At 42.5% G+C, this 11,801-nt stretch overlaps 1 protein-coding gene across 2 annotated transcripts in view; it reads left to right on the top strand.

Moving 5' to 3' along the window:
- The first annotated feature begins 317 nt into the window (after nt 1–317).
- sdccag8 (SHH signaling and ciliogenesis regulator sdccag8) overlaps nt 318–11,801 on the top strand; it is a 38,451-nt gene continuing 26,967 nt past the window's right edge. Inside the window, exons 1-14 of one of the 2 annotated variants that reach the window (XM_026309424.2) lie at nt 318–483; nt 1,154–1,315; nt 1,467–1,552; nt 1,665–1,778; nt 2,764–2,889; nt 3,086–3,181; nt 3,459–3,523; nt 3,673–3,873; nt 3,977–4,115; nt 4,306–4,458; nt 4,554–4,688; nt 5,430–5,546; nt 5,939–6,081; nt 6,943–7,110. In XM_026309424.2, the coding sequence (XP_026165209.1) occupies nt 417–483; nt 1,154–1,315; nt 1,467–1,552; nt 1,665–1,778; nt 2,764–2,889; nt 3,086–3,181; nt 3,459–3,523; nt 3,673–3,873; nt 3,977–4,115; nt 4,306–4,458; nt 4,554–4,688; nt 5,430–5,546; nt 5,939–6,081; nt 6,943–7,110 (1,772 nt within the window). In that variant the 5' untranslated portion in view covers nt 318–416. The remainder of the gene's footprint in view (nt 484–1,153; nt 1,316–1,466; nt 1,553–1,664; nt 1,779–2,763; nt 2,890–3,085; nt 3,182–3,458; nt 3,524–3,672; nt 3,874–3,976; nt 4,116–4,305; nt 4,459–4,553; nt 4,689–5,429; nt 5,547–5,938; nt 6,082–6,942; nt 7,111–11,801) is intronic. The other variant, XM_026309425.2, reaches the window with a different exon arrangement.

Here is an 11,801-nt window from a genome sequence, read left to right as displayed (position 1 = left end):
AGCTTCAAGCCATTAAAGCATATAGACCTACCTATCACATTAATACGTATTGTATTATAATTATTTGATTTTATTGCAGCTCAAAAAATCTAATGGTATTTTGATCAGCATACGTTTTGAATCTAATAATTATAATTTGAAAGGTAAAATTTGAAGGTAAAATAAAAAATACTTCAAAACTGTACTTCATCACATAACTTCACCGAATACACTCATCTCTAGGGCGGTGCTTCAGCTCCTTTAATATACGACTCGAGATCACCGCCCTCCGGGTACGGAGGTGTATCAAAACAAACACACCAAACGTTAGCCTGACCGTTATGACGTATGAGATGTGATGGCTGCGTGTCGATGTTGTATTTAGCTTAGCATGTTTAGTTAGCACCACAGCGTGAATTAACGTGGGTTTTACAACAATGAAGCCAATAGACTCAGACGAGGAGGAGGAAGAGCAGCTAAATGCTTATCAGAAGTTACTGAGGCGTAAGTTAAAGGTTTACTGTGCTAAATTTGCTAACGACGTAACTTCGCAGCTAAGTAGAGAGGCGTTACGTTATATGGCTAGAGTTAGCCGACTTACAGCAGCCTAACGTTATATCTGTGTGTCTTAGACGGATTTGCTTTCACGTTTGTTATATCCGTGTCTGTGTAATTATTTATGCCACTGACACCAGGATAGAGTCGTATTACTGGCACTTGTTGCTGGTTTTCCAGTCCAGTTGATGAATGAGTAATTATAATAGGTAAACATCTTGGAAGACAGGTTAGTTAACTGGTTTAGCTAATGCTGCATTTCCAGAAATTATCTGGCATGCTCTAATTCTCCAGATGCATTAAAATATTAAAAAGAGGGTCTAAAAGTAATGAAACTGCTCAATCACAAATTCCTTTTAGGCTTCATGTTATGCATTGTGTAATCAAAAGTCCAAAACCTGAAGATAATCCCTTGCTGTCATACAAGAAAACAAAGTTTTCAGCACAGTTAAAGAATAATTCTCTCTCTTTCTCTCTTAATTAATCAGCTAGTGCAGCTCTAGAATGAACTATAAGGTTCATTTTGGTGTAAAAGCATGGCATCATCATTTCAGTGCTCTGATAATTACTGCTTATGATGTCTGTGGAACTAGTTTCTGTGTGTGTCTGTTGGTTTCAGAGCGGGCCAACCAGAGCATTCAGCAGCTGAGCAGTGCTCTGGAACAGCTGCACCCTGATGGAGATGAGGTGGATGAAGTCAGAGGCAGGGCTAGCAGCCCCTTCCCGACCATGGCAGAAGAGGACAACGCAGCGTGGAGTCAAAAGTCACAGAGCGAAGCAGGTGACTTAGTGAATATATGTTTGATGACTGTCTGACATTACAGTGCATCACCTGGATCTTTACCTGCTTGTAAGCTTGTTGAAAGATGATGGATACAAAATAATATGTATTGTGTGTGTATATTTTTACATTTGTTTTACTGTTATTGCAGTTATTCGGATGAGGAACCTTCTGCTGAAGCAGTGCAGAGAAACCCTCACTCCTCTCTCTCCTTCAAAGAAGCAGTCTCCATCCAAGGTATAGTACACAGCTTTGTTACTAAGAAAAGCTTAATACATAATCTTTCTATAATGTGAATGTTTCGCTGCATTTTGTCTCATGTTTGATTGTTACTGTATTCCCCTGTTAGAGAGGGCAGCAGGAGGGAAGGTCAAGTTTACCTGCCTTTCAGGATTTGGTCCCAATGATTCACAACCAGCCAGAGTACATCCAGCACCTGGAAGCTGAAGTTAAATTCTGCAAGGTATGGGCACAAGTGTGTGTGTGTGTGTGCGCGCGCGATGGTGTGTATTAATATTTTCAGTACTTTTTACTAGAGGTGGACCGATCGATCGGCCGAGCCGATTAATTGGCCGTTTTTTTTACACATTTTAATTAATCGGCATCTGCCCATTTCACTGCACATTAGGCCGATTTATAGGCATGCACATCTGTGACCAGCTAAGCTGATGTCCCCGTCTGCTGAAAAGTGTCCAAAAACGGTAGGAAAGTACTTAGCTTTCGTTTTTTATTTAGCCTTATACGTTTCATTGGTTAAATATGAAGCTACTTTTGGAGAACGATTGCGAGTAACTTTTTGGGTCTGTATTGTTAGCGAACTGTAGCTGTAGGCATGGGCCCCAAAACATGCTAACAAGCCATCCATCCATCCATTTTCTATACCCGCTTATTCCTTAACCAGGGTCCCTGGTTAGCCTAGCGGCTAAATTATTATAGTAGCATGCATTGTATGGATAAACTCATATGTTATTAATTCTGTTTCTGTACCGGAGAGTTTCTCTCCCTGCGCGTGAGAGACGGAGCAACGCACACACTGTACCCTGTTTACATTTTACACACACGGCTTCAGCTAATGATGGCAGGGGAAAACCATTCGTTTCGAACGCGTAATTACATTGTAGCGTATTAGAATTGATGCTGATCATGCTTATCATGTGTGCAACAAATCTGAAAGTAGAAACACGTGCAATTCAGACATATGTTCTTGCTAAAACACGCAGGATAACTTTCCTCAATAAATGTGTCTGTGTGTCCGACACACAGGAAAGAGATGAAGGGGGGAAATTAAAATCGGCCATAAGAATCGGCATCATATATCGGCCATCGGCTGCCCTGATTTCTAAATGTCGGCATCGGCCAGAGAAAACCCATATTGGTCAACCTCTACTTTTTACTGCTGTCCTGGTTTGGATGGGTTGGGACTCATTTCTCTTTGTATATAATTTCAGGAAGAGCTGGAGGGGATGAAACAGCGGATCAGAGTAGTAGTGGTGGAGAATGAGAAGCTGCATTCAGAGCTTAAATCTAAAGCTGTGGACGAATCTCTGAAAGATTTTACAATCCGCAACTCTATGGTAGCTTGTGTGAAAATTGTGATTTTATGTTTGTAATATTAATTTAAAAAGTATATTATATTGCCACAGTTTATATATGCTATGTGAGATATTGGAGCTACCTGTTGTTTAGTCATTACATTTAGTATGCATTGTATACTATATAACATAATAGAAATAAACTAACAGACAGCGTCTTCCATGACGTGTTCCTCAGGTGAATGACAGTATGACAGACAACATCTACAGAGCCTCTAATACAGACCACAGCATGCTGCCGAGAGCAGAAGACATCACGTGGAAGAAAGAGCTGGTAGGGATAGATCTGCTTTCTCCTTTCTTCCACTTTCCTCTATTTCTGCGTTTTTGTAGTTTTTTTTTTTTTTTTTTTTTTGTCTGTTTCAAAACAGTCTTTTGGAAATGAATCAAAGCAAAAACAACAATATATTTCTGAAGCTCAAACAAGATAAATATTTACTTGTAAGTTTATATCATCCTATTCTATCCAGTTTAATACCACCTGTGTTTCAAAGGTAAACACATAATCTGCTCATCTTAAAGATTCCTTCTATCTGCTTTTTATTTATCAGGAACAGTTAAAAGTGATCTATCAAGCCCAGATTGAAAGCTTGGAGGCTCAAGTCATCTCCCTCAGGTCAGTTTATACTCTAGCTGTGTAGCCATTAGCTGTAGTAGCCTTTCTCTTATTTTTTTTAAATGAAGTGTTTAAAACAGCAACACCCATTCTCTTTCCTGCCCCCTTTCTCTCTTTCTCCAAATCTCATCTTTTGCTTCCATCATTAGGAGGGATCTGTCTGTCAGTCAGAAGGAGTGTGAGGAGATGAAGGTTCGTCTGAGACACAGGGAGAAGCAGGCTGCAAATGCATTAAGGGCTGATGGAGCTCCCCATGTGGCAGGGTTGTGTCTGAAGTGTGCACAGCATGAAGCTGTATTGGCTGGGACTCACACAAATTTGCATGTCCAGGCTATTGACAGGCTCACCAAGTTAGTTTCACCCAAATAGTTTCTGTGAATCAGTCACTAGAGGACTACAGCAGGACTACTCATACTCTGTAGATTAAAGTTTAAGTGTCTGTTGATCTTATAGGGAGCGTGATGAGTTACTGGTGGCTCTGCGTGCCGTGCGGGCTAGTCAGCAGGAGGCGCAACAGAGGGAATGGTCTGCCTGTCTCCAGGTGAAACAGGCTGTGGAGATGGCGGAAGAAGCAAATCTGCACAAAGCTAGGGTCAGAGAATCCTATGTAATTTTCCATTATTTGTGTTGTCATGCACACACCATTCCAATTCTCTCGTGTGAAACAGCATTTTTTATTAGCAAACTAACGGAGCTAAAAAAATTGCTTTTTTTGGTCCTCTGAATCTGTGTTACCTCAGTCTACTTTAGCTGATAAACCTTGCCTATCTGCATGCATGCAGGTGGAAGTGCAGTTTGAGCAGTTGTCCAAAGAGCTGGTTCGACAGAGGGAACAGTTGCAACAAGAAGCACAGTCGTTGCAGAAGAGATTGGCTGAGGCCAGAGAGGAGGGCCGGGCTGAAGCCCGCTACAAAAAGGATGAGTTGGCACATACAGTAAGTCCTATTTTCAATTTATTATTGAAAATAAATTTGCTGTAAGAGCAGACACTATTTTTAATGAAATTTCATTTTAAAAATGTGTGTACCAGGTGTCCAGTCTCTCCCAGCATGTTGCTGAGTTGGAAGGGCAGCTGGACAAAGCTCACAGAGATAAGAATTCACTGACCAATCAGCTGGAGGACACTCTTTGCAAACTTACCACTCAGGAGCAAGACAATACAAAGGTATACTGGGTGCTTTGTGCAAGATGATATTAATTCAACATGTGCTGTATGTATTGTTACTTTTCATTCTTGCATGTTCAGCTCACAGTGTGAACTGAGCTGTTTGAATCAGATAACTAGTAAGGCTGTTTGAGCTTTAGAAAAATACAGCTGCAGTGTTAAAATGAATAATCAAAATGCACTTTTGCTGCTAGTCCAGCACCTTAAAATATTGTTTGAAAGAAAAACTAGAGATAAAGAAATAGTCCTGATACTCAGATGCAGTTTACTTGTAATGCTTTTTTAAATCCACTGGTTGGCAGCAGAGGTTTATTTATTTTAGTATATATTTTCTGTCTACGGGGAAGAGCAATTTCAAAGTGAATGCATAAATAAACTCAAGGTAAATAATGTAAAAAAAAAAAAAAAAAAAGAACTAAAACATAACAGTAGCTTTTAGTGTAGTAATTTTAAACATGCAAAATGTAGGAACAGTAGACAGAACTGAATGTGATTTTATTCCCCTATATGTGTGCTTTTAGGAGGAGAGATAAGTGAAATAGAACAGTATTATACAGTACTGAGGTTAGGTTCTGTGGCAGGGTCTCACGATTAAATTGAATAACCTTCCAAGATATGAATAGGTTAAATTGGTAAAAGGAAAATCAATAATTGGCACCTGATGAAGAAATTACCATGAACTCAGACGTAATATTTTAATCACATCATGGACCTTGTTTTTAATGAGTTCTTGTCACTTAGGTATGTGTGGATCTGCGATATCAGCTCAACCAGGCCCAGCTGAAGAAAGAGGAGGCAGAGAGAGAGCTCAGAGAGCTCAACAGCAAGAGCAGCAGACAGATGGAAAAGGCCACACAGGTATGTCTGATCATCACTTCATTAGTTTTCATTACATGAATTAGAATAGGTTAGTAGTCATTAAGTCAGGCAATAGTCAGTGTACTTTAAAATTCAGTAAGCACTGATCATGTTTTGAGGAAGCTGTTTTGAAGTGTAAGTGGCAAAATTAAGAATTCCTCAAATATTTGTATGAATTTCCATTCTTTTTTTTTTTTTTTTTTTTTTTTGAATCCTAAATCATTAGTAAAAGCAACAGCTATCCATAATACCTAATGGAAGTAACGATCAAGTATACCGTGCAACCTTAAACAACCTTAAACATTGTGTTTGTTTTAGGGGCATAAGGTGGGTTATTGTAAAAAAATTTCCTCACCTCCTCTTTCCTCTTTCCTTCCATCTCTGCGGGACAGGAAGTGGAAAGGCTGAGCTCAGAGCTGGTTGGCTGTCGGCAGCATCTGGAGGCAGTCCAAAAGGATGGGAGCCAATGGCAGGCCGAAGCCCTGAGCCTAGCAGAACAGCTGGCAAATGCCCAGCGCCAACTGCACCTCACCAGGTAGTACCTAATCCTATTATACATGCCACCACACTCACACACACACATACACACAGCACTCCCCTCTGCCCAGCTCCTGCCCAGCTCCTGCCTAACTTGCCCATGCCCAGCCCAGCCCAGTCCAGTTCAGACCAGCACACCAACTGTACCACACCAGGTAACAGTTAATCCTATTATACAAACCACACACACATAAACACACATACTTGCTGCTGTGCCATGGTCCCGGTACCAACTGGACCTCACCAGGTCACCTCTAATCCTGTTAAGCATGCCACAACATAATGCATCACACACACATATGCATACATACGCATGCACATGCACACAGACAAACACACTACTCACTCTGTGCTACCAGGCCAGTGTCCAGCCCAGCAACAGCTCCTGCAGAGCCAAAATGGCACCCAAACCTTTCTTCTGTCCATGGTGTTTACGCACACACACCACACACATACACACACACACACACACACACACACACACACAAAACACAAACAAACATGCGGCTGATGGTCACTGGACAGCCTGGCCTTAGTGCCACCTGCCAGTGCCCTGCACCCGTTCTCACGACAGGCGCTACCGGCTCCCCTCCCTCACCTCATCTTCTGTCTTTCCCTCTTTCTGCATATTTCTGTCCAATCTTTCTTGCCTCTCTGTATCATTTCCTCTGCTGTTCTTATATCCATTTATGCACCTATCCACCCATACAATACCTGCCAGTACACCAATTGGCATCTATCCTTTTTCTACATCAAGCTGTTTTGTCATAGCTGTTCTTACTTGCCACCCTCTATACCTCACCTTATCTCTTTTATCATCCTCCCTTTCTACTTATTTTCTTTTCATCCATCCCTCCAGTCATACTCCTGCTGCTGTTCCCTTCCACTCCATCCACTGCCAGGACCATGCCAGCCCATGCCAGCCGCCCAGGGCACTTTCTCACCCCTGCTGCCCACAGCCGAGGTGTCTGAGATGGGCACAGATGTGGCGGTGGTGCCCTGTGGTGCTGGAGGCTGAGAGATACAAGTTTGTGTAATCTGTGTTGTGTGTGTGCGCGCGCGTGTGTGTTCCCGTGTGTGTGTGTCTGTGTGTCCGTGTGTGTCCACTGCTGCTCCTGGCTCTGATCTGTGTTTAAGTGTGTTCGTCTGTCAGCTGGCCAGTGCTAACACACTGGCTGCATAGCTGGCTGTCATGTGTTTAAAGAATGAGGCAAAGAGTGTGTGTGTTCATTTTGCAGCCAGCTGTGGCGAATGACATGCATATTAATGTGACAACATTATGACTTTGACCCGTACTTGACGAGCCACTGGACTAAACCATTTTATTGCCATGTGTGTGGGTGTATGTGCATGAGAGAGTTTATAGTTTTATCTATCCGCAGATGCATACTAGATGTTTGACAGCTGTTGCCTTGGCTGAGCATGTAGCCATTCAAATTCAATTTTGGTCATTAGCTCTGAAAGCCACTCTTGATACAGTTTTAATGTGGAATAATTTTTTTTCCTGAAGTATGTGAGATTTGGATTACGTTATATAGGAGGAATATTATCAGATGAAACCCATCACAGATATGACATATATACCCATGATACAGATTATTTACATCTAGTGTTTAAACGTGTGTATAGATGTATAGATATGCAGTATTTTTGAAATATGTGTTAGATGTAGGGGTGTGGGGGCAAAATGGCATTATGTTGGACTAAGGACTATAGAGGACTGAGAGTGTGAACTATTTACATCCACATAGAAGAAGACTGCACTTATAAGCCTTATATGAAATCAGTAACACTAAATTGCATGGAGGCATCTTTTATAAGAGTAAAATGGGGGGGATGAGAATATGAGGTCAAGCTGACCCAGTATAAAAAGGCCTGTGATGGATGGTAGGATGTTGTGGAGACAAAGCCCAGGAGAGTTGGTAGGAGATGGAACTAAGATAAATTTGAAATAGAGCAGTCACATTGGGGAAAATGAGTGAAAAGGTTTTAGTATGACATTATATGCCCTAATTGTGGATGGAAAAGTTCTATGAGCAGCAATATGAGTATGAGTAATATGAGGGGGGATGCATGCAGTTTGTGGTGTCAAGACTCAAGAGGAAAAAAAAAAAAACACTAAAAGGATATCTAACAAAGAAAGCTGGAAACTTTTCAGATACAGCTCCACAGACATTCACTTGTCACATACACACCAGGTGAAATTTGGTTACACTTCAGGCCTGCCCTGTATTTTCCCCTTTTGTCTTTTTCTCTTTTTTTCACCACTTGTCATGTCCTCTATTGTTTTGGTTTTTTTCATGCTCTTCCAAAGTACACAAATAAACCTCAAGCAATTGTATCCGTCCTCTCGCTGTCTGTACCTCTGTATTTTTCTGTTTCTGTCCATCTGTGGGCCTTCTAGCCTTGTGCTTGCCCTTTCTTGTTGTTCACTACACAGCCATGCTTGAGTCTTTGTAGCTGGTTGGTGCATCTGTCTTTGTGTGTGTTGGTAGAGAATAAGTGTGAGATTTACAGTAGCAAGGCTCAAAGATATTTGTATGACCACCCCTCAAATGTAGCTCTTTCAATCTCTCTCTTTGCAACTCCCTGTTTTCATTCTGTCATCCTCTCATGGCCTAAATGATCACAGCCCATCTTCAAACTTGGGACATGAAGCACAGACAGCCTGTTTTGATTTTTGATAGCAGTACCTTTCTTTCTCATAAACATATATGTATTTGTACAACTGCATGTCTGAAAAAGCGCATGCTGATACGCACATCAGTTCAATCCACATGCCTATACACACACACACACACAGATGCATGCACGCATCCACAAGTCTCAAGGCGACTGGTGCGCTGTGCTGCGCTCCAGGATTGGATCATCAGCCAGCTGTGCGTTGGACAGCCCAGGATCTGTCCTAATCCCCGCCACTCTGTTCACATCGCCTCACATATACACACACACACACTCCAGTCTCAGCCCCAGCCCAGCAGAGGGCTTTGTGAAGTTTGTTTTGTTTGTTTGCTCCTGTCTTTCTTCACTTTTTTTCCTTTATTTTTTCCTTGTCTCAATCCAGCCTTCTCTCTCCCTGTGTTGTGAACGCAGATCCCAAAGGCTGTAGTGAAAACTGCCCAGCATAACTTCTGTTTCCACAGATAGGCATGAATAGATAGCTGTGTGTTTGCATGTGATAGTCTGTCCTTGGGTAGTTGAGACCTGCGTGTCTGCTTTGTTTTGGATGAGTCAAATGTCTGCAAGGCCCCAAATCTTCCACCAGTTTTGTTATCCCCATGAAATCAAGCATTCATGTTCATGAGGGTGCTTGCTTAGGACTGTAAATGGGCCTGAAACCAAAAAGACTTCAGGAAGTTTATTTGCCAACACTTTATCACCTTAAACTTTGAACTGTGGATTCTTGGGCCAAAAGAATGTCCAGACATGCCTGTTCATATAATTTGATCTGCATTTGTATGTCATGAACATGAAATGTCCTGCTGGTGAATTTCATCAGTAGTTGGTGAGGCTGGCAGACAGATCTGGAGTGAAGGTCACCTGAGAACGTCTTAAACTCCCACTTGTGGGGAAAAAAGTATCTTGCCTCTTTTCCTTAGTATGTATCTTGACATTTGGGGACATTCTCATAGCCTCCCATACTAGCAGTTGCTGAGAGTTACAACTGGAAGGTCATGCCTGCTTGCAGTGGCAGCAACCCAAGAACTCATTGGTGGAAAGCAGGAGTGGAGGAAGCTGTGAGCTCAAAGGGGGCTTTCTGCTTTTTGGATAGCACATGAAACTGAAGTGTCTGGCCTTTGAAGCAAAACTCGGGATATAAGAGGAGTTTGGCGTGGGCATGGGGAAGTACGTTTAGTTTTCCACAAACTGTATGTTGAAACTGTCAGGTGATTCATTGCTCAGAGATTATTGGTGAGAGATGTTTTTGGATTTGCTCATTCGATCCGACTTAGTAATCGTTTCCTGGGATGGTCAATGCTTTTGTTTGTGTAAAGATTTGTCTGTGTTTGGTTTTGTTCTTTTGTAGTTAAACTATGCAAATGAATATTGTAAGAAGCCTTGTGAGGCTTCTGATTACAGTTAACTACATTTCCCCCTGGCTCATGTGTGACAGAATAAATTAATAAAAGTAGCTTGTTGATATGGGTGTGGATTGTTCTTAGCGAGGAGAAGAACTACTGTCTATGCATTACTTTTTTTTTTTTTTTTAGCTGGTAAACCACTTCATGAACAATGTGAAGACTCCGGGCTTACTCTGCCAATCTCTGATACTCAGAAAACTCAGAAATTGTGTTTGTAAAGTAAAGGACAAAATGAGGCACTTGGGTGCCACTGGTTCATCAAAACAAAAAGTTCTAGGTCAAGTGGTATGGTCAGAATGCTTTTCTTTTGGAAATATTCAGAAAATATTCAGCAGGGAGGTGTATACTTACAAAGTAGTTGCTGAAACAGACATGCAAAGCTAGAAAGAGATAGGTGTAGACACAGATATTGTTTCTGTTTTAAGGCCACAGTCTCCTTTCTGTGACCCTGAAATCAGAGCATGGATGCTGAGAGGAGACTTGCAGACCAACTGCTGTGACTCTTCTACACAAAGTTCTGCAAACTCTATTAAACATGTCACGCTGCTGCTCTTGCTGTACCTCTTTCTAGTTGTCTTTTTTTTTTTTTTTTTTCTCCCTTCACTTGTACATCGTGATAGCAAGGTCTGGAAAGGCGGTGAACAGAACTGTATGTGTGTGAGGGCGGAGAAGTGTAAATGAGGAAGGTGAGGCAGCAGATGCCATGTCCCGCCAGAGGCTCGCTTCGAGCAGCGAGTGAAATCTGGGCACGACAAAACTGCTGCAAACCAACTCGGCAGGAGGCCCTTGTCCAATCACAACCCGGAATAAAAAGGCCGGGGCGCTACGCGGTTTGCAGTCGCTCAGGAGAGGTGGGGGCCATAATGAACCCTCAAGCGCTGCCAGCGAGCACACACACACACACTTGAGCACAGCATCTTTCTTTTTACCTGGCAATAACAATGCCTAACCACTGTCAGCACACACATGCAGGCTCACAACCTTTACAGCAACTGTGTGCAGGAACACGTGCTTGAAATATCCTTGTTTCGTGGTGTGTGTTGACTTGTCTGTGAGCATGCAATTAGATGAGTCTGTGTGCATGCCTTTGTGCAAATGTTAAGTGTTGATACCTTTGGGCTACACCTGTGTCTGTGAAGTTTGATGTGTCTCTGTGTGACAGCAGTGGGGCAGTGCCAGGTATGAAGCTTGCTGTGTGTTCTTGTGTGTTTGTGTGCGTGTGTGTACGTGTGCCTCTCTGGTCGGCAGCCATGTTGTTGGGTAGCAGATGGCACCATGGTTGGCAGGGGAGGGGCTGCTTAGCACAACTAATCAGACAGTTACGGATAGGGCAGCTGGGAGGGCCGTCGGCCAGCCGTGTGTGCGTGTGTGTGTACCACAGAGTGTCATGATGTTGACAGTGGTGGGCCCGTTGGCCTGGTGACGAGACCTTGCTGCGTTCTTCTCTCCTCACTGTCGGACTGCCCTATCTGCCATCCTGCCTTCTCACCTCTCTTTCCTGCGCTCTCTGTCTCTTGCTCAGTCTGTTGAGACCTACTTGGTCTTTTATCTTTCAGTTTCTTCACTCTTCATCTCCTTTTGTTTTTCTGTTACACCCTCTTACTTTCTGCCGCTGCTTCTTTTCTCTGGGTTGTAA

This window comes from Mastacembelus armatus, chromosome 15 (genome assembly GCF_900324485.2).
Source record: "Mastacembelus armatus chromosome 15, fMasArm1.2, whole genome shotgun sequence".
NCBI lineage: Eukaryota > Metazoa > Chordata > Actinopteri > Synbranchiformes > Mastacembelidae > Mastacembelus > Mastacembelus armatus.
This window is presented reverse-complemented; position numbering and strand designations above follow the sequence as displayed.